General features: G+C 45.1%; 1 protein-coding gene across 1 annotated transcript in view; it reads left to right on the plus strand.

The window, feature by feature from the left end:
• LOC130200309 (thyrotropin-releasing hormone-degrading ectoenzyme-like) overlaps positions 1 to 22,500 on the plus strand; it is a 121,626-nt gene that overhangs the window by 1,025 nt on the left and 98,101 nt on the right. Inside the window, exons 1-2 of the mRNA XM_056424478.1 lie at positions 1 to 1,294; positions 7,318 to 7,562. The exon at positions 1 to 1,294 is cut by the window's left edge and continues 1,025 nt beyond it. Coding sequence (XP_056280453.1) covers positions 782 to 1,294; positions 7,318 to 7,562 — 758 coding nt within the window. The 5' untranslated portion in view covers positions 1 to 781. The remainder of the gene's footprint in view (positions 1,295 to 7,317; positions 7,563 to 22,500) is intronic.

Genomic DNA, 22,500 nt, shown 5'->3' on the forward strand with positions numbered 1-22,500 from the left:
TTAAACTCATATTCCAGTTTAAACTCATATTCTGGTTTAAACTCATATTCCAGTTTAACTAATATTCCAGATTAAACTCATATTCCATTTTTTTTCCTGCAAAAATATCGTGAAAAATCACCTTCACAGGATTTTGTATTACTGTATCATTTATAACATAATATACTATTTCTAATAAATGTCAACGCTTATCAACCAATAGGAGAGCGCGTGGCGAGGCCAGACTTACTCAGTCAATTTCCTGATATTAATAATTATTAATATAAACATAGGACCACATTGAACCTGGTTCTGATGTGAAAATACAGGATAACCTGCGATGTAAAATGTAATCATAATAACCTGAAAGCATCCGCGGCTCCCAGAGCCGACCGGAATGTTCCGCCGGGCACTTTTCACCGAGATAATAATCCGATAATCGTGCGATGGGGATTTATTTACGCTCGGCTGCAGTTTCTGGAAGAGCGTTTTAACTCCCAGAGAAATGAACTTTAATGGCAGCCGGGAGACGAGAACCGGCGGCTTAGAACCCTACGGCGCCCATCAGCGGGAGAGCCGGCACATCTTCATCGGCTCCTCCTCTTCCTCCTACACGAGGGACTCCAGACATGCAGCATTGATTTTATGATTTCATTTTTCTTCCCCACAAAATCCCCGGAGCAGACGAGCGCCGCCTCACGATGTGAAAGGTGTCGTCGCTGATCTGAGGTCAGATTTGAGAGCTGGACTCGAGCCGGGAATCGAACCCGCGCATGTTTTTCTGACCCTGAACCTCGTCACAATGGGACTAAACGACAGCAGCCCGGGCGCCATTCGCAACGGCCGGGCGCTGTCGGACCAGTGGGCGGAGTCGGTGGTGGTCCGGCCTCGAACCACCGAGCGCCACATCACGGTGCACAAGCGCCTGGTGCTGGCCTTCGCCGTGTCCATCCTCACCCTCATCATCGTCACGGTGGTGGCCGTGGTGCTCAGCGTCCGCTTCGAGGAGTGCGGCGGCGGGCGGGACCGCGACGGGGCCGCTGCCGCGGGGGAGGCGGGGCCGCGGGGGGAGGCGGGGCCGCGGGGGGCGGCGAAGTCCAACGGGAGCAAAGGGGAGCGGTCGGGCGACAGGGCCGACGAGGAGGCGGCGCAGCCGTGGAGGAACTCGCGGCTGCCGGGCTCCGTGAGGCCGCGGCACTACGACCTGCGGGTCGCCGTCAACATGGACAACTTCACCTTCGCCGGAGACGTCAGCGTCGAGCTGGAGTGCGTCAACGCCACGCGGTTCATCGTGCTGCACGCCGACCGCCTCAAGGTACGGTGGCCTGGAGGGGTCCATGGTGAACACAAGTTAGGTTTAACAAAACCAACAGTTAGGTTAGTTTAACAGTTAGGGTTAGTCAACACAACCAACAGTTAGGTTAGTTTAACAGTTAGGTTTAGTCAACACAACCAACAGTTAGGTTAGTTTAACAGTTAGGGTTAGTCAACACAACCAACAGTTAGGTTAGTTTAACAGTTAGGTTTAGTCAACACAACCAACAGTTAGGTTAGTTTAACAGTTAGGTTTAGTCAATACAACCAACAGTTAGGTTAGTTAGTTTAACAGTTAGATTTAGTCAACACAACCTACAGTTAGGTTAGTTAGTTTAACAGTTAGGTTTAGTCAACACAACCAACAGTTAAGTTAGTTAGTTTAACAGTTAGGGTTAGTCAACACAACCAACAGTTAGGTTAGTTTAACAGTTAGGTGTAGTCAACACAACCAACAGTTAGGTTCGTTAGTTTAACAGTTAGGTTTAGTCAACACAACCAACAGTTAGGTTAGTTTAACAGTTAGGTTTAGTCAACACAACCTACAGTAAGGTTTAGTCAACACAACCAACAGTTAGGTTAGTTTAACAGTTAGGTTTAGTCAACACAACCAACATTTAGGTTAGTTAGTTTAACAGTTAGGTTTAGTCAACACAACCTACAGTTAGGTTAGTTAGTTTAACAGTTAGGTTTAGTCAACACAACCAACAGTTAGGTTAGTTAGTTTAACAGTTAGGTTTAGTCAACACAACCAACAGTTAAGTTAGTTAGTTTAACAGTTAGGGTTAGTCAACACAACCAACAGTTAGGTGTAGTCAACACAACCAACAGTTAGGTTAGTTAGTTTAACAGTTAGGTTTAGTCAACAGAACCAACAGTTAGGTTTAGTCAACAAAACAAACAGTTAGGTTTAGTCAACAAAACCAACAGTTAGGTTAGTTAGTTTAACAGTTAGGTTTAGTCAACACAACCAACAGTTAGGTTTAGTCAACACAACCAACAGTTAGGTTTAGTCAACAAAACCAACATTTAGGTTTAGTCAACAAAACCAACAGTTAGGTTTAGTCAATCAAACAAACAGTTAGGTTTAGTCAACAAAACCAACAGTTAGGTTAGTTAGTTTAACAGTTAGGTTTAGTCAACACAACCAACAGTTAAGTTAGTTAGTTTAACAGTTAGGGTTAGTCAACACAACCAACAGTTAGGTTTAGTCAACACAACCAACAGTTAGGTTAGTTTAACAGTTAGGTGTAGTCAACACAACCAACAGTTAGGTTAGTTAATTTAACAGTTAGGTTTAGTCAACACAACCAACAGTTAGGTTTAGTCAACAAAACAAACAGTTAGGTTTAGTCAACAAAACCAACAGTTAGGTTAGTTAGTTTAACAGTTAGGTTTAGTCAACAAAACCAACAGTTAGGTTAGTTAGTTTAACAGTTAGGTTTAGTCAACACAACCAACAGTTAGGTTTAGTCAACACAACCAACAGTTAGGTTTAGTGAACAAAACCAACAGTTAGGTTAGTTAGTTTAACAGTTAGGTTTAGTCAACAAAACAAACAGTTAGGTTTAGTCAATAAAACAAACAGTTAGGTTTAGTCAACAAAACCAACAGTTAGGTTAGTTAGTTTAACAGTTAGGTTTAGTCAACAAAACCAACAGTTAGGTTTAGTCAACAAAACCAACAGTTAGGTTTAGTCAACAAAACAAACAGTTAGGTTTAACAACTTAGCCCGAGATAAAAAGTTAATGTTCTTACAGATGAATTGTCTCAGACATATTCAGGATGAAGTTAAGAAAGTTTTATATACCCCAGATGGTTTTTTGGGGGATCAATCACCAAATGTGTGTTTTCTGGTCCACGTAAGAGAAGAAACGAGTGATTCACTTTCCTCCAGAAGATTGGTTTCCATGGAGTGCGGCGTTGTGTTGACGCTCGCTTCCCGACCCCTGAACTGAAAACTGTAATATTTTCGTAATCGCTTCAGCCTGACAGTGATTTATTGATCGGCTTCTGGACGTAAACACCTCGTCTCCAAATAAAGCTCCTGGTTTGCTCTGTCGGGGTTTCATTCGTCGGAGGGAGAAAACAACAACCCTCTCTCTACCAAGACCATTTATTTCCAGATTCAGCCTCAGAGATTTCTCTAACGTGGCTAATTAACCGCCAAAAAACTGCCGTTTCAGCCGAATTTCCGTGAGATGAGAAAGCCTCCGAGAAACGCCCGAGCTCCGCGATTCTTCCAGCCGGTCATCTCGGCTAATGTGAGAGGAGGATGATGAATCCGGGCTAAATTCGGCCGAGGTCAATTAAGAAGCCGGCGGCTCCCTTAGTGTCGGTGAGCGAGCGCTCGGCGAGCCGGGAGGTGTTGTCGGGTCTCCTTAGGTACCGAGAACCGTCATCTGTCTTCATCGGGATAGAAATAACAACCTGCTGGGGCAAGAGCGGGAGAATACTCCTGAAACGAGGCTTTGTTGTCAAGGAAACGTCAAGAGGAGCCCATCAAATATTCAGGCTAAAAAACTCTAAAAACATCCTGACTACCAACAGTCAGGTTTACTAATCCAACAAGCTAGGGTTAGTCAACAAAACCAATAAGTTAGGTTTAGTCAACAAAACCCACAAGTTAGGTTTAGTCAACAAAACCCACAAGTTACGTTTAGTTAACCAAACCAATAAGTTAGGTTTAGTCAACAAAACCCAAAAGTTAGGTTTAGTCATCAAAACCAATAAGTTAGGTTTAGTCAACAAAACCAACAAGCTAGGTTTAGTCAACAAAACCAACAAGTTAGGTTTAGTTAACAAAACCCACAAGTTAGGTTTAGTTAACAAAACCAACAAGCTAGGTTTAGTGAACAAAACCCACGAGTTAGGTTTAGTTAACAAAACCAACAAGTTAGGTTTGGTGAACAAAACCCACAAGTTAGGTTTAATCAACAATTTCAACAAGTTAGGTTTCGTCAACTAAACCAATAAGTTAGGTTTGTCAACAAAACCAACAAGCTAGGTTTAGTCAACAAAACCAACAAGCTAGGTTTAGTCAACAAAACCAACAAGCTAGGTTTAGTTAACAAAAGACCACACATTAGGTTGAGTTAACTAAAACAATAAGTTAGGTTTAGTCAACAAAACAAACAAGTTAGGCTTAGTCAACAATATCAACAGGTTAGGTTTAGTCACCTAAACCAACAGTTAGGTTTAGTCAAACCAACTCACCTAATCCCTTCCTGGTTTCTGGTGTCGTCGGGTGAACTTGTTTCTCTCGTAAATCTTTATTTGTTTATCTCGTCCACACGGACGGAATAAACAAATAAAGATTTAGTATTCAAACAACAACAATGTTCAGAGCTCAGACACCAAACCAATCAACAAACAAACAAACACCATTAAAAAGAAGAAAGTAAAGCATTGTTGTTGAGTGAAGCATTTGAAGGCATCACGAAGCGCGACGATGTGTTCGCTGACTCACCGGAAAAAAGAAACTCCCCCTTAAGAAGCTTCGTTTTAATCCTCATCTTTTCCTCCGCGCTCGTATCGATCTCTTCGTTCATCAAAGAACGACCCGAGACGCCCGAGCTCAATTCAATTCAATTCAATTCAGTTTATTTGTATAGCCCAATTTCACAAATTACAAATTTGTCTCGGAGTGCTTTACAATCTGTACACATAGACATCCCTGCCCCAAAACCTCACATCGGACCAGGAAAAACTCCCAAATAACCCTTCAGGGGGAAAAAAAGGGAAGAAACCTGGAGGAGAGCAACAGAGGAGGATCCCTCTCCTAGGATGGACAGATGCAATAGATGTAATGTGTACAGAAGGACAGATTTAGAGTTAAAATACATTCAATGAATATGACAGAGTGTATGAATAGTTCATAGTAGGCATATTCCACGATGGAGACCTCCACGATCCATCAGGCAGATGGCGGTGGGGAGGAGGAGTGGGCGGAGTCTCAACAGGACAGTGGCGTAGTCATGAGCAGGAATTCCACGACCCAGACGATCCATCAGGCAGATGGGATCTATGCCGTCTCATAGGGTCCGATGACCCCATGAGACGTAAAGTCAAAAGGACTTCGGGAGAAAGCAGAGTTAGTAACGTGTGATTGAGAGATGAAAATTCATCCTTAAGGAGAGAAAAAGAGGAGATAGGTACTCAGTGCATCCTAAAACGTCCCCGGCAGCTATAAGCCTATAGCAGCATATCAAGGGGCTGCACCAGGGCAAACCTGATTCAGCCCTAACTATAAGCTCTGTCAAAGAGGAAGGTCTTAAGTCTACTCTTAACGAGGTGACTGTGTCTGCCTCCCGGACTGAAATTGGAAGCTGGTTCCATAAAGAGGAGCTTGATAACTAAAGGCTCTGGCTCCCATTCTACTTTTTAAGACTCTAGGAACTACAAGTAGTCCCGCATTTAGTGAGCGTAGCTCTCTAGTGGGGCAATATGGTACGACAAGCTCCTTAAGATATGATGGAGCATCACCAATCAAGGCTTTGTAGGTTAAGAGAAGAATTTTAAAAGTGATTCTTGATTTTACTGGGAGCCAGTGCAGAGCAGCTAGTGCAGGAGTGATGTGATCTCTTTTCTTAGTTTTAGTGAGAACACGAGCTGCAGCATTCTGGATCAACTGGAGGGACCTAAGAGATTTATTAGAGCAGCCTGCTAATAAGGAGTTGCAGTAATCCAGTCTCGAGGTAACGAACGCGTGAACCAATTTTTCTGCATCTTTTTGAGACAAGATGTGCCTGATTTTGAAATATTACGTAGATGAAAGAATGCAGTCTTTGAGATTTGCTTTACGTGGGAGTTAAAGGACAAGCTCCGATCAAAGATAACGCCAAGATTCTTTACAGTGGTGTTGGATGCCAGGGCAATGCCGTCTACAGAATCCACATCACCAGATAATTGATCTCTGAGGTGCTCAGGGCGATTAAAATTACTTGGTTTTGTCTGAGTTTAACATCAAGAAGTTGCAGGTCATCCATGTTTTATGTCTTTAAGACATGCTTGAATTTTACAGAGTTGGTTGCTCTCCTCTGGTTTTATCGATAAATATAGTTGAGTGTCATCTGCATAACAATGAAAGTTTATGGAGTGTTTCCTGATAATATTGCCCAAAGGAAGCATGTATAAGGTAAATAAAATTGGTCCAAGCACAGAACCTTGTGGAACTCCGTGATTAACGTTGGTGGTTATCGAGGCGTCATCGTTTACAAATACAAACTGAGATCGATCTGATAAATAGGATTTAAACCAAATTAGTGCCGTGCCTGAAATGCCAATCGACTGCTCCAGTCTCTGTAACAGGATGTCATGGTCAATGGTGTCGAATGCAGCACTAAGGTCTAACAAGACCAGGACAGAGAGGAGTCCTTTATCTGCTGCCATTAAGAGGTCATTTGTAATTTTCACCAGTGCCGTCTCGGTGCTGTGGTGTTTTCTAAATCCTGATTGAAATTTCTCAAATAAACTATTATGATGTAGAAAGTCGCACAACTGATTTCGACCACTTTCTCAAGGATCTTGGAGAGGAAGGAGGTTAGAGATCGGTCTGTAGTTAGCCAATACCTCTGGATCCAGAGTGGGCTTCTTCAGGAGAGGTTTAATAACAGCCACCTTGAAGGAGTGTGGTACGTGGCCTGTTAGCAGAGACACATTGATAATATCTAATAGAGAGCCGCCAATTAAAGGCAAAACGTCTTTAAGCAGCCTCGTCGGGATGGGGTCCAAGAGACAGGTAGACGTGTTCGAAGTAGAAACCGTTGAAAATAATTGGTCACGGTTGATAGGAGAAAATCCCTCCAAATATACTCAGCGTCCGATTGGCCGAGGAATCGCTGACGCCTGACAACAAACAGACCCGCGTCCTCCTAATGGTTCCCACTGCTGTCGGGCGAGTTCCCAGCATGCACTGCTGCTCCTCTCTGAGGGTTGTTTCCTCTCAGTTGTCTTCACTTTATTTACTCTTCGCTTCGCCAGTTTGAAAGTTCTTCAAAGTCGTCCACGTCTTCCTCGCTTCAGGTGGAGCGGGTGTCCGTCACGGCGGAGAGCGGCGCCGGCGGTCGCCCCGCCAACAGGCCAGGGGGCGGAGCCATGCGCGTCCACCGCCACTTCCCTTACCCGGCCAATCAGATGTACGTGGTGGTGCTGCACCGCGAGCTGAAGCCCGCCAGGCTCTACCGGCTGAACGTCAGCTTCAGCGCCGCCATCGAGGACGACCTGCTGGGCTTCTTCCGGAGCTCCTACACCGTGCAGAGGGAGAAACGGTGCGCGCGCACACACACACACACACACACACACACACAAACACACACACACACACACACACACACACACACACACACACACACACACACACACACACACACACACACACACACACACACACACACACAGAGCAGCAGGTGGTTTGGTTAGTAATGGTCAGAGCTTCACATCCACAACATTGATTAACTCAAGCACACCGTGTGTGGTGTGTGTTGTGTGTGTGTGTGTGTGTGTGTTGGTTCCACTTATCAAACCTCTCACTCCCTTCCTTATGAATTTCCCATAAGCCTTTGCTGGGGAGCTGTTTCCACATTAGATCTCTTCTCCTCGGTGCTGATGGGAAACAGACTGATACTTTATTATTTCATGCATGAGTGTTGCTTGTGTGTGTGTGTATGTGTGTGTGTAAGTGTGTGTGTGTGTTACCACGGAGACGGAACATCTTGTCCACGTCTGTTCGGCTTATGGCAGAATCACAGAGTTGTTAATTAATTATAATATAACGTCCTCTCCTGCGTCGAGAGTCTCGAGATGAGAAAGTTGAACGAGAAGTCTCAATAAGACTCTTGAAGGAGAAGATTAGTAAAGACTCGTGAAGGAGATGACTAGTAAAGACTCGTGAAGGAGAAGACTAGTGAAGACTTGTGAAGGAGAAGACTAGTAAAGACTTGTGAAGGAGATGACTAGTAAAGACTTGTGAAGGAGACTTGTGAAGGAGATGACTAGTAAAGACTTGTGAAGGAGATGACTAGTAAAGACTTGTGAAGGAGATGACTAGTGAAGACTTGTGAAGGAGAAGACTAGTAAAGACTTGTGAAGGAGAAGACTAATAAAGACTTGTGAAGGAGATGACTAGTAAAGACTTGTGAAGGAGATGACTAGTAAAGACTTGTGAAGGAGAAGACTAGTAAAGACTTGTGAAGGAGATGACTAGTAAAGACTTGTGAAGGAGATGACTAGTAAAGACTTGTGAAGGAGAAGACTAGTAAAGACTTGTGAAGGAGAAGACTAGTAAAGACTTGTGAAGGAGATGACTAGTAAAGACTTGTGAAGGAGAAGATTAGTAAAGACTCGTGAAGGAGATGACTAGTAAAGACTCGTGAAGGAGAAGACTAGTAAAGACTTGTGAAGGAGATGACTAGTAAATACTTGTGAAGGAGAAGACTAGTAAAGACTTGTGAAGGAGATGACTAGTAAAGACTTGTGAAGGTGAAGACTAGTAAAGACTTGTGAAGGAGATGACTAGTAAAGACTCGTGAAGGAGAAGACTAGTAACGACTTGTGAAGGAGAAGACTAGTAAAGACTTGTGAAGGAGACTTGTGAAGGAGATGACTAGTAAAGACTTGTGAAGGAGATGACTAGTAAAGACTCGTGAAGGAGAAGACTAGTAAAGACCTGTGAAGGAGATGACTAGTAAAGACTCGTGAAGGAGAAGACTAGTAAAGACTCGTGAAGGAGAAGACTAGTAAAGGCTTGTGAAGGAGATGACTAGTGAAGACTTGTGAAGGAGAAGACTAGTAAAGACTTGTGAAGGAGATGACTAGTAAAGACTCGTGAAGGAGAAGACTAGTAAAGACTTGTGAAGGAGATGACTAGTAAAGACTTGTGAAGGAGATGACTAGTAAGGACTTGTGAAGGAGAAGACTAGTAAAGACTTGTGAAGGAGAAGACTAGTAAAGACTTGTGAAGGAGAAGACTAGCAAAGACTTGTGAAGGAGAAGACTAGTAAAGACTTGTGAAGGAGAAGACTAGTAAAGACTTGTGAAGGAGAAGACTAGTAAAGACTTGTGAAGGAGATGACTAGTAAAGACTTGTGAAGGAGATGATGAGTAAAGACTTGTGAAGGAGAAGACTAGTAAAGACTTGTGAAGGAGAAGACTAGTAAAGACTCGTGAAGGAGAAGACTAGTAAAGACTTGTGAAGGAGAAGACTAGCAAAGACTTGTGAAGGAGAAGACTAGTAAAGACTTGTGAAGGAGAAGACTAGTAAAGACTCGTGAAGGAGAAGACTAGTAAAGACTTGTGAAGGAGAAGACTAGTAAAGACTCGTGAAGGAGAAGACTAGTAAAGACTTGTGAAGGAGATGTCTCCTGATGACTTGTGAATGAGATATCTCGTAAACGAGATTTCTAGTAAAGAATCGTGAATGAGAAGACTCGTGAAGACTTGTGAATGAGATATCTTGTGAAGACTCGTGAACGAGAAGACTAGTGATGACTTGTGAATGAGATATCTCGTTAAGAATTGTGAACGAGATGAATAGTGATGACTTGTGAACTGGAGGACTTGTGAACAAGATGTGTTGTAAAGACTCGTGAATGAGATTTCTCGTGTCGCCTCAAAAACGAGAGGACTTGTTGTGACTCCTGAACAAGATGTCTAGTGAAGACTCGTGAAAGAGATGTTTCGAGATAACTTGTGAACTGGATGACTCGTGTACTAGATTCCTCTTAAAAACTTGTAAATGAGATTTCCCGTTAAGACTCAAAAACGAGTTTTCTCGTGAAGACTCGTAAACGAGACTTCCTGGAGGGAAAGTCTCTACATCTGGACTCAAGTTAGAATTATCTGTGCTTTACTGACACGAATCTCAGACTCAGACTCTCCCATTGAAGAGTGATGAAGGTCAGCCGCCACGTCGTCGATGCAGTAAAGCGGTTCAGGAAAGTCCAGAGCTTATTGTGGAACCTCAAACTAAACACAGACCTTTGTAAAATGCTCGTTGTGCGTTTTCAGCGGCGTGATGAATCCTCCTCCGTCTGCTCCGCCTTCGCTTCATCACGTCTGTGCAGACAGAAGGACTCGAGCACGATTAACCACGGGCCCAGCTTCATCTTCATTAAGTCATGATGTTCTGCTGCACAACAAAAACTAAGAAGAAAAACAAGTGGGCACCCCCTGCTTTTGGTTTGGTTTGTCCCCCCTCCCCCAGCTGTGAGCATCACTAAACCCAGACTTCCAAAAAAGAAAACATGGCTGCGAGGAGCTTCATTAGACAGAAGGTTATTTTTCGACAGGAACTCCAGTTAACGAGGAAGAGGAGGAGGAGGAGGAGTAAGACCGCTAACGACGAGCTAAGAACTGGGAAGCTAATGAGGAGACCGGGAGAAGGTTTGGTGGGAGCCCTCCTCTTCATCAGACCTGCTGCAGTAACATGAGAGGTTTTTTACTACCACTTTAGTCCACAGGGGGCGCCAGAACCAACACTACCACTTTAGTCCACAGGGGGCGCCAGAACCAACACTACCACTTTAGTCCACAGGGGGCAACAGAACCAACACTACCACTTTAGTCCACAGGGGGCGCCAGAACCAACACTACCACTTTAGTCCACAGGGGGCACCAGAACCAACACTACCACTTTAGTCCACAGGGGGTACCAGAACCAACACTACCACTTTAGTCCACAGGGGGCACCAGAACCAACACTACCACTTTAGTCCACAGGGGGCAACAGAACCAACACTACCACTTTAGTCCACAGGGGGCGCCAGAACCAACACTACCACTTTAGTCCACAGGGGGTACCAGAACCAACACTACCACTTTAGTCCACAGGGGGCGCCAGAACCAACACTACCACTTCAGTCCACAGGGGGCACCAGAACCAACACTGCCACTTTAGTCCACAGGGGGCGCCAGAACCAACACTACCACTTTAGTCCACAGGGCGCACCAGAACCAACACTGCCACTTTAGTCCACAGGGGGCGCCAGAACCAACACTACCACTTTAGTCCACAGGCGCAGAACCAACACTGCCACTTTAGTCCACAGGGGGCGCCAGAACCAACACTACCACTTTAGTCCACAGGGGGCGCCAGAACCAACACTACCACTTTAGTCCAGAGGGGGCGCCATAACCAACACTGCCACTTTAGTCCACAGGGGGCGCCAGAACCAACACTACCACTTTAGTCCACAGGGGGCGCCAGAACCAACACTACTACTTTAGTCCACAGGGGGCGCCAGAACCAACACTACCACTTTAGTCCACAGGGCGCACCAGCACCAACACTACCACTTTAGTCCACTGGGGGCGCCAGAACCAACACTACCACTTTAGTCCACAGGGCGCACCAGCACCAACACTACCACTTTAGTCCACTGGGGGCGCCAGAACCAACACTACCACTTTAGTCCAGAGGGGGCGCCATAACCAACACTGCCACTTTAGTCCACAGGGGGCGCCAGAACCAACACTACCACTTTAGTCCACTGGGGGCGCCAGAACCAACACTACCACTTTAGTCCAGAGGGGGCGCCATAACCAACACTGCCACTTTAGTCCAGAGGGCGCACCAGAACCAACACTACCACTTTAGTCCACAGGGCGCACCAGAACCAACACTACCACTTTAGTCACACACACACACACACACACACACACACACACATACGCACAAAAACTTCTAACACGCAACTTAAAAGCACCTGACTCCACAGTTTCCACTTCAGTAAAATCTCTGAATCTAAATGAGGTGTGTGTGTGTAACAGCATGTGTGTGTGTGTGTGCGTGTGTGTGTCTGTGTGCGTGTGCGTGCTCAGCGTGGCATTTGCATGCCTGCACTTCTTCTGTGGTGTCTCTACGCAGAGATTATAGCAAACACGAAATTATGTCGCGTCTCTGAATGAATGTGTGTGTGCGTGTGTGTGTGCATGTGTGTGTGTGTGTTTGCGTCTGACATGTTGTCAACACTGTCGGCTTGTCACTCAGGATTACTATGACAACAAGCGTTACCGTGGCAATGAGACAAACTGTCTGATGTCACGTTGTGTTCGGAGCCGGTTAATACTGTGGGATTATTGAGCTTTTATCCAGGTGTGAGTGAGTCTGTGTGTATGTGTGTGTGTTACGACCTCAGACACTTAGGAAGTAGGACCCAATTGCACGACCCGGGAGACAGAGATAAAGTATTTGTAAGTACTTTATTTTTCGGTTCTGCAGTGAACAAAATGAAAGCGCTCACGTAGTGAGGGATCAAAAACTTTTCAAGAGCACAACATAACCCGACCTGATCATGGCAAAAGACCAGACGAACTGACAAGGAACACTGGGAGACAGGGAATTTAAGCACATGGTAACAAGACACAGGTGGGACCAATCAGGGGCGGGGCTGACACTGATGAGCATAGGAGACAGGTGTGATGACAGGTGAAAACAATCAGGAAGCCTGGAATGAGAGAAAGCGAACATAAATGACATGAACCTCTCTAGCATATCTGTCGGTGCACAACAGTACCCCCCCCTCTAGGGCCAACTCCTGATGGCCCAGGCTGATTGTAAAAGTCGTGGATAAGAGTCTTGTCTACGATAAATGAAGCAGCTATCCAGCTTCTAGCCTCAGGACCGTAACCCTTCCAGTCTACCAGGAATTGCTTGCCCCTCCCCCTATTACGGACCTCCAGTAGCTTACGGACCTTGTAAACGTCACCCCCTTCAAAGAACTGGGGCGGTGGAGGGGGCTTGGAGGCGGGAACAAGTGTGCTCTCACACACCGGCTTGATCTTACTAACGTGAAACGTTGGGTGCACTCTCAAGGTCCTGGGGAGTTGCAAGCGTGCCGGCCGGGTTGATGACTCTGGACACTGGAAGCGGACCCACAAATCTCGGAGCCAGTTTCTTTGAGGCGACATGGGTGGTAAGTCTTTGGTAGAGAGCCAAACCTTTTGGCCTGGACTGTAGGAGGAGCGACCCTGCGATGAACGTCCGCAACAGCCTTCATCCGAGCTGAACCGGAGAAGAGACTGGCGACACCAGCCCAAACTCTGCGACAACGTCTGATCATGGCATGTGCGATGGAACCCTCACCTCTTCCTCGTTGTTAGGGAAAAGTGGAGGCTGAAACCATTGACACAATGGAATGGAGAGACCTGTGGCCGCCGTGGGAAGGGTATTGTGGGCAACCTCGACCCATGTGAGGTGGTCACTCCAGGTGGTCTGGTTCGGGAGGCGAGACAACGTGGCGTAGTCTCTAGTTCTTGGTTCAGGCGCTCCGACTGTCCATTTGACTGAGGGTGATATCCTGATGACAGGCTGACGGTGGCACCTATGAGTCGACAAAACTCTTTCCAGAAGGCGGAAATGAATTGTGGACCCTGTCGGAAACAATGTCATTAGGGAATCCATGGATCCTGAACACGTGATTCATCATGACCTCTGCGGTGACTTTGGCAGAGGAAGCTTGGTCAATGGGATGAAGTGAGCCATCTTTGAAAATCGATCAACCACTGTTAGAACCGTAGTCTTGCCTCTGGATGAGAAATCCTGTCACAAAATCCATCGAAATGTGTGACCAAGGGCGATGGGGAATCGGCAGCGGCTGGAGCAAGCCCATCTTAACTTGAGATGAGGTCTTATTACACGCACACACCGGACAAGCCGCTACATACTCGGCCACATTTTTCTTCATGGATGGCCACCAGAAACGTTGTTGAATCCTGAACATTGTTCTTGCTACTCCCGGATGGCACGAAAGCACAGATGAGTGAGCCCAGTGGATGACCTTGGAGTGAAGAGCCTCAGGAACAAACAGCAGATTGTTGGGACACTCGATTCATGACATTTGCCTCTTTAACGTCTGACTCCACTTGCCAGGAAAAGGCTCCGATCACCCGGTTAAGTGGAAGGATGGTCTTGGGCTCTACCGCAAGTGGTTCGGGATCGTAAAGACGAGACAAAGCATCGGGTTTTTGATTCTGAGACCCGGGACGAAAAGAGAGTGTGAAGTTGAATCTACTAAAGAAAAGTGTCCACCTGGCCTGACGGGAGTTGAGATGCTTAGCCTTTCTTATATATTCTAGATTCTTGTGATCTGTCCAGACTAAAACGGTTGCTCTGCACCCTCTAGCCAGTGTCTCCATTCCTCGAGGCAGCTTTTACAGCTAACAATTCCTTGTTTCCCACGTCATAATTCCGCTCTGCCGTTGTCAACTTCCGCGACAGGTAAGCACATGGATGCATCTTGTTGTCTTCTGCAGAACGTTGAGACAGTACTCCTCCAATTCCCTCATTGGAAGCATCCACCTCGACCATAAACTGGCGCTGGGGATCTGGAATGGTGAGTATGGGAGCTGATGTGAATCTATCTCTGAGAAGTTTGAAAGCAAGATCCGCCTGGGGGTCCACTTGAAGGAACCTTAGGAGAAGTCAGAACATGCAGAGGAGCAGCAACAGAACTGAAATTCCTAATAAACTTCCTATAGAAGTTAGCAAATCCTAGGAACTGCTGAACCTTTTTCCTGGAGTCTGGTGTGGGCCACTGGGATACTGCACTGACTTTCGCAGGATCCATTTGGATATGATTAGGTGAGACTATGTATCCTAAGAAAGACACCTCTTCTGTGTGGAACTCGCACTTCTCTGCCTTGACATATAGCTGATTATCCAGTAGTTTCTGCAAAACTTGGCGGACATGGTTAACATGAGATTTAGCGTCTGGGGAGAAAATCAGTATGTCATCCAGATACACAAACACTGAAATATTCAAGAATTCCGCAAAACCTCATTCACAAAAGCTTGAAAAACAGCGGTGCATTGCACAGTCCAAAAGGCATTACCAAGTACTCATAGTGACCATTCTGAGTGTTGAATCCAGTCTTCCACTCATCCCTTGTTTTATTCTAACCAAGTGATATGCATTTCTTAAATCCAACTTGGTGAATATCTTGGCCGTTGAAGCAGTTCAAAGCAGATGACATGAGTGGCAGAGGATAGCGGTTCTTCACCGTAATGTCATTTAGTGGACTGTAGTCTATGCAAGGTCTCAGAGACCGTCTTTCTTTCCACAAAGAATCCGCTCCGGCTGGAGCGATGAAGGACGGATAATCCCTGATTTGAGTGAAGAGGAGATGTATTCATCCATTGCTGTTCTCTCAGGTCTCGAAATCGAGTAAAGTCTCCCCTTGGGAATGGGGGCTCCCGAGATCAATGGGACAGTCAAGATCTCGGTGAGGAGGTGGCGACAAGGCTTTAGACTTGTTAAAAGCTTCTTTTAAATCATGGTAACAGGAAGGTACCTTCTGTAGATCAGGATAGTCAGGGTGATCTATAATGATCCTACTAGAGTCTGTTGGTGCATTAACAGGTTGCGAAGTTTACACCTGCCCTTACAATCCTCTCCCCATTCCTTAACTTCCCTGAAGGCCAGTCTATGTGAGGATTGTGGATCTTCAGCCAAGGAAACCCCAAAATAATCGGGTACTGATTAGACTCAAAAATATGAAATTGCATGCTCTCGGTCTGGTCCTTATTTATAGTAATCCATTATGGGCTCAGTGCAATGGGTAACTGTGAACAACAAGCGGCCGTCTAAGGCACTGGCACTAACAGGATGAGATAAGCGGGACAGTTTTTATCTTTAGCTGTTTGACTAGGCCCCAGTCTATAAGGCTTTCGTCAGCCCCTGAGTCTATTAACACACCCTGGTCAATGGTCTGATTGTTAATACAAATGTCTACCTGAGTAACAGGGCGAGGAGGGAAGTCTGGAAACTTGCTCACCAGCGCCTCCTTTTGACTGGTGAGCACGATCTTTTCCGGGCACGAAGCGAGTTGATGACCCGGCTGGCCGCAGTAGAAACAGCAACCCTCCGTGACGGCGCTGCCTCTCCTCCAGAAAGCCTGGTTCTTCCAAGCTGCATGGGTTCACGGAGTCATTCGAGTGTAGTCCTCTGATGGTCCGGTAACATGAGCTGGAAATCCTCCGCTGGCGGCGCGACCCTCGAGGCGAATTCTGGAAGCTGGGAATAACATCTCGGTTGCGTCGACGCTCCTCTCTCTTTCGAAGGCGGTTATCGATCCGGATGGCCACAGCGATGAGGATTCCAGATCCGGGGTGTCTCCAGTGGAGCCAGCTGGTCCTTTATCGGTTCGAAAGTCCTGTCATGAAGGCGTCACGAAGGCGGAACATTCCATCCGCTGTCCGCTGCTGCTGTACGAAACTCGATGGCATAATCAACCAACTGACGGTTGAGCTGACGTATTTGAAACAGTCTTCTGCTGGCCTCCGTAGCAGGCGATGAGTGGTCAAAATGCGCCTCATAGTCTCTATGAAATCGGCCAATGAGTAACATAGTTCGGTGTCTCTAGACCATTCTGCAGTAGCCCAGGCTGCAGCTCTTCCCGTTAAATGAGACACAATAAACGCCACTTTACCATGCTCAGATAAAAAGCTGCTGGGTTGTGTTGAAAATGCAGATCACACTGTACCAGAAAGGCTCTGCAATTCGAAGAGTCTCCGGAAAATCTCTCCGGAAGAGCCAGCCGTAATGGGAGAAACAGCCTGACCTGGGTCGTCAGCTGGAGTATTGACAGGCAAATTCTCAGCTGTGGATGACGTCACGGAGGAGCAGTCTGTTGATGAGTGAAAAATTATTCATTTGGGCAACCAGTTGTTGCATCTGTGTAGATAATTCTTCCTGAACCCCGGCCTGGCGTCCTCTCAGCTCTTGTATTTCCGGCTGACTTTGTCCAGTTTTCCTCGTGATGAAAAATCGTCACGCCCTGTACCGACAGAGCGGCGTGAAGCGTTCTTGGGTCGGCTGGGTCCATAATGTGGTCAGTTCGTTCTGTTCAGTTAGGTTTAGTCAACAAAACAAACAGTTAGGTTTAGTCAATAAAACAAACAGTGAGGTTTAGTCAACAAAACCAGCAGTTAGGTTAGTTAGTTTAACAGTTAGGTTTAGTCAACAAAACCAACAGTTAGGTTTAGTCAACAAACAAACAGTTAGGTTTAACAACCCCCATATAAAAGTTAATGTTCTTACAGATGAATTGTCTCAGACATATTCAGGATGATGAAGTTAGTTAAGTTTTAATGAACCCCAGATGGTTTTTGGGGATCAATCACCAAATGTGTGTTTTCTGGTCCACGTAAGAAAAGCAGGTGATTCACTTTCTATCCAGAAGATTGGTTTCCATGGAGTGCGGCGTTGTGTTGACGCTTTCGCTTCGACCCTAGACTGAAAACTGTAATATTTTCGTAATCGCTTCAGCCTGACAGTGATTTATTGATCGGCTTCGGCTAAACACCTCGTCTCCAATAAGCTCCTGGTTTGCTCTGTCGGGGTTTCATTCGTGGAGGAAAACAACAACCTCTACCAAGACCATTTATTTCCAGATTCAGCCTCAGAGATTTCTCACGTGGCTAATTAACCGCCAAAACTGCGTTCAGCCAATTTCCGTGAGATGAAAGCCTCCGAAAACGCCCGAGCTCCGCGATTCTTCCAGCCGGTCATCTCGGCTAATGTGAGAGGAGGATGATGAATCGGGCAATTGGCCGAGGTCATTAAACGTGGCTGCCTTAGTGTCGGTGGCGCTGGGCAGCGGGAGGTGCGGGTCTCCTTAGGTACCGAGAACCGTCATCTGTCTTCATGGGATAAAATAACAACCTGCTGGGGCAAGAAGCGGAGAATACTCCTGAAGCAGGCTTTGTTGTCAAGAAACGTCAAGGAGCCCATCAAATATTCAGGCTAAAACTCTAAAAACATCCTGACTACCAACAGTCAGGTTTACTAATCCAACAAGCTAGGGTTAGTCAAAACCAATAAATTAGGTTTAGTCAACAAAACCCACAAGTTAGGTTTAGTCAACAAAACTACAAGTTAGGTTTAGTTAACCAAACCAATAAGTTAGGTTTAGTCAGCAAGGCCAAAGTTAGGTTTAGTCATCAAAACTAATAAGTTAGGTTTAGTCAACAAAACCAACAAGCTGGTTTAGTCAGCAAACCAGCAAGTTAGGTTTAGTTAACAAAACCCACAAGTTAGGTTTAGTTAACAAAACCAACAAGCTAGGTTTAGTGAACAAAACCCACGAGTTGGGTTTAGTTAACAAACCAACAAGTTAGGTTTGGTGAACAAAAACCACAAGTTAGGTTTAATCAACAATTTCAACAAGTTGAGTTTTTCCCAACTAAACCAATAAGTTAGGTTTGTCAACAAAACCAACAAGCTGGGTTTAGTCAACAAAACTAACAAGCTGGGTTTAGTTAACAAAAGACCACATTAGGTTGAGTTAACAAAACAATAAGTTGAGTTTAGTCAACAAAACAAACAAGTTGGCTTAGTCAACAATATCAACAGGTTAGGTTTGATCACCTAAACCAACAGTTAGGTTTAGTCAAACCAACTCACCTAATCCTTCCTGGTTTCTGGTGTCGGGTGAACTTGTTTCTCTCGTAAATCTTTTGTTTATCTCGTCCACACGGACGGGATAAACAAATAAGGCTAATATTCAAACAACAACAATGTTCAGACTCAGACACCAAACCAATCAACAAACAAACAAACACCATTAAAAGAAGAAAGTAAAGCATTGTTGTTGAGTGAAGCATTTGAAGGCATCCATGAAGCCCAGCGGCGATGTGTTCGCTGACTCACGGAAAGAAACTCCCCCTTAAGAAGCTTCGTTTAATCCTCATTTTCTCCGCTCGATCTCTTCGTTCATCAAAGAAGCCCGAGACGCCGAGCTCAGCGTCGATTGGCGAGGAATCGCTGGCGACAACAAACAGACCCCTCCTAATGGTTCCCACTGCTGCCGGCGAGTTCCCAGCATGCACTGCTGCTCCTCTGAGGTTGTTTCCTCAGTCACTTTATTTACAAAGTTCTTCAAAGTTGTCCACGTCTTCCGCTTCAGGTGGAGCGGTGTCGAGAGCGGCACGGCGGTCGCCCGCCAACAGGCCAGGGCGGAGCCAGCGCGTCCACCGCCACTTGCCAATCAGATGTACGTGCGTGGTGCTGAAGCCTCAGCTTCGGCGCCGCCATCCCTGCTGGGCTTCCGGAGCTCCACCGTGCAGAGGGAGAACACACACACACACACACAACACACACACACACACACACACAGAGCAGGTGGTTTGGTTAGTAATGGTCAGCTTCACATCCACAACATTGATTAACTCAAGCACCGTGTGGTGTGTGTTGTGTGTGTGTGTGTGTGTTGGTTCCACTTATCAAACCTCTCACTCTCTTCCTTTGAATTTCCCATAAGCCTTTTGCTGGGAGCTGTTTCCACATTAGATCTCTTCTCTCGGTGCTGATGGGAAACAGACTGATTTTATTATTTCATGCATGGTGTTGCTTGTGTGGTGTATGTGTGTGTGTAAGTGTGTGTGTGTGTTACCAGGACGGAACATCTTGTCCACGTCTGTCGGCTTATGGCAGAATCAGAGTTGTTAATTAATTATAATATAACGTCCTCTCCTGCGTCGAGAGTCTCGAGATGAGAAAGTTGAACGAGAAGTCTCAATAAGACTCTTGAAGGAGAAGATTAGTAAAGACTCGTGTAGGAGATGTGACTAGTAAAGACTCGTGAAGGAGAAGACTAGTGAAGACTTGTGAAGGAGAAGACTAGTAAAGACTTGTGAAGGAGATGACTAGTAAAGACTTGTGAAGGAGATGACTAGTAAAGACTTGTGAAGGAGAAGACTAGTAAAGACTTGTGAAGGAGATGACTAGTAAAGACTTGTGAAGGAGAAGACTAGTAAAGACTTGTGAAGGAGAAGACTAGTAAAGACTTGTGAAGGAGATGACTAGTAAAGACTTGTGAAGGAGAAGATTAGTAAAGACTCGTGAAGGAAGATGACTAGTAAAGACTCGTGAAGGAGAAGACTAGTAAAGACTTGTGAAGGAGATGACTAGTAAAGACTTGTGAAGGAGAAGACTAGTAAAGACTTGTGAAGGAGATGACTAGTAAAGACTTGTGAAGGAGAAGACTAGTAAAGACTTGTGAAGGAGAAGACTAGTAAAGACTTGTGAAGGAGATGACTAGTAAAGACTCGTGAAGGAGAAGACTAGTAAAGACTTGTGAAGGAGAAGACTAGTAAAGACTTGTGAAGGAGACTTGTGAAGGAGATGACTAGTAAAGACTTGTGAAGGAGATGACTAGTAAAGACTCGTGAAGGAGAAGACTAGTAAAGACCTGTGAAGGAGATGACTAGTAAAGACTCGTGAAGAAGAAGACTAGTAAAGACTCGTGAAGGAGAAGACTAGTAAAGGCTTGTGAAGGAGATGACTAGTGAAGACTTGTGAAGGAGAAGACTAGTAAAGACTTGTGAAGGAGATGACTAGTAAAGACTCGTGGAAGGAGAAGACTAGTAAAGACTTGTGAAGGAGATGACTAGTAAGGACTTGTGAAGGAGATGACTAGTAAGGACTTGTGAAGGAGAAGACTAGTAAAGACTTGTGAAGGAGAAGACTAGTAAAGACTTGTGAAGGAGATGACTAGTAAAGACTTGTGAAGGAGATAACTAGTAAAGACTTGTGAAGGAGATGACTAGTAAGGACTTGTGAAGGAGAAGACTAGTAAAGACTCGTGAAGGAGAAGACTAGTAAAGACTTGTGAAGGAGAAGACTAGTAAAGACTTGTGAAGGAGACTTGTGAAGGAGATGACTAGTAAAGACTTGTGAAGGAGATGACTAGTAAAGACTCGTGAAGGAGAAGACTAGTAAAGACCTGTGAAGGAGATGACTAGTAAAGACTCGTGAAGAAGAAGACCAGTAAAGACTCGTGGAAGGAGAAGACTAGTAAAGGGCTTGTGAAGGAGATGACTAGTGAAGACTTGTGAAGGAGAAGACTAGTAAAGACTTGTGAAGGAGATGACTAGTAAAGACTCGTGAAGGAGAAGACTAGTAAAGACTTGTGAAGGAGATGACTAGTAAGGACTTGTGAAGGAGATGACTAGTAAGGACTTGTGAAGGAGAAGACTAGTAAAGACTTGTGAAGGAGAAGACTAGTAAAGACTTGTGAAGGAGATGACTAGTAAAGACTTGTGAAGGAGATAACTAGTAAAGACTTGTGAAGGAGATGACTAGTAAGGACTTGTGAAGGAGAAGACTAGTAAAGACTCGTGAAGGAGAAGACTAGTAAAGACTTGTGAAGGAGAAGACTAGTAAAGACTTGTGAAGGAGACTTGTGAAGGAGATGACTAGGTAAAGACTTGTGAAGGAGATGACTAGTAAAGACTCGTGAAGGAGAAGACTAGTAAAGACCTGTGAAGGAGATGACTAGTAAAGACTCGTGAAGAAGAAGACTAGTAAAGACTCGTGAAGGAGAAGACTAGTAAAGGCTTGTGAAGGAGATGACTAGTGAAGACTTGTGAAGGAGAAGACTAGTAAAGACTTGTGAAGGAGATGACTAGTAAAGACTCGTGAAGGAGAAGACTAGTAAAGACTTGTGAAGGAGATGACTAGTAAGGACTTGTGAAGGAGATGACTAGTAAGGACTTGTGAAGGAGAAGACTAGTAAAGACTTGTGAAGGAGAAGACTAGTAAAGACTTGTGAAGGAGATGACTAGTAAAGACTTGTGAAGGAGATAACTAGTAAAGACTTGTGAAGGAGAAGACTAGTAAAGACTTGTGAAGGAGAAGACTAGTAAAGACTTGTGAAGGAGAAGACTAGCAAAGACTTGTGAAGGAGAAGACTAGTAAAGACTTGTGAAGGAGAAGACTAGTAAAGACTCGTGAAGCAGAAGACTAGTAAAGACTTGTGAAGGAGATGACTAGTGAAGACTTGTGAAGGAGAAGACTAGTAAAGACTTGTGAAGGAGATGACTAGTAAAGACTCGTGAAGGAGAAGACTAGTAAAGACTTGTGAAGGAGAAGACTAGTAAAGACTTGTGAAGGAGAAGACTAGTAAAGACTTGTGAAGGAGAAGATTAGTAAAGACTTGTGAAGGAGATGACTAGTAAAGACTTGTGAAGGAGAAGACTAGTAAAGACTTGTGAAGGAGATGACTAGTAAAGACTTGTGAAGGAGATGATGAGTAAAGACTTGTGAAGGAGAAGACTAGTAAAGACTTGTGAAGGAGAAGACTAGTAAAGACTCGTGAAGGAGAAGACTAGTAAAGACTTGTGAAGGAGAAGACTAGCAAAGACTTGTGAAGGAGAAGACTAGTAAAGACTTGTGAAGGAGAAGACTAGTAAAGACTCGTGAAGGAGAA

Source organism: Pseudoliparis swirei, chromosome 10, assembly GCF_029220125.1.
Source record: "Pseudoliparis swirei isolate HS2019 ecotype Mariana Trench chromosome 10, NWPU_hadal_v1, whole genome shotgun sequence".
NCBI lineage: Eukaryota > Metazoa > Chordata > Actinopteri > Perciformes > Liparidae > Pseudoliparis > Pseudoliparis swirei.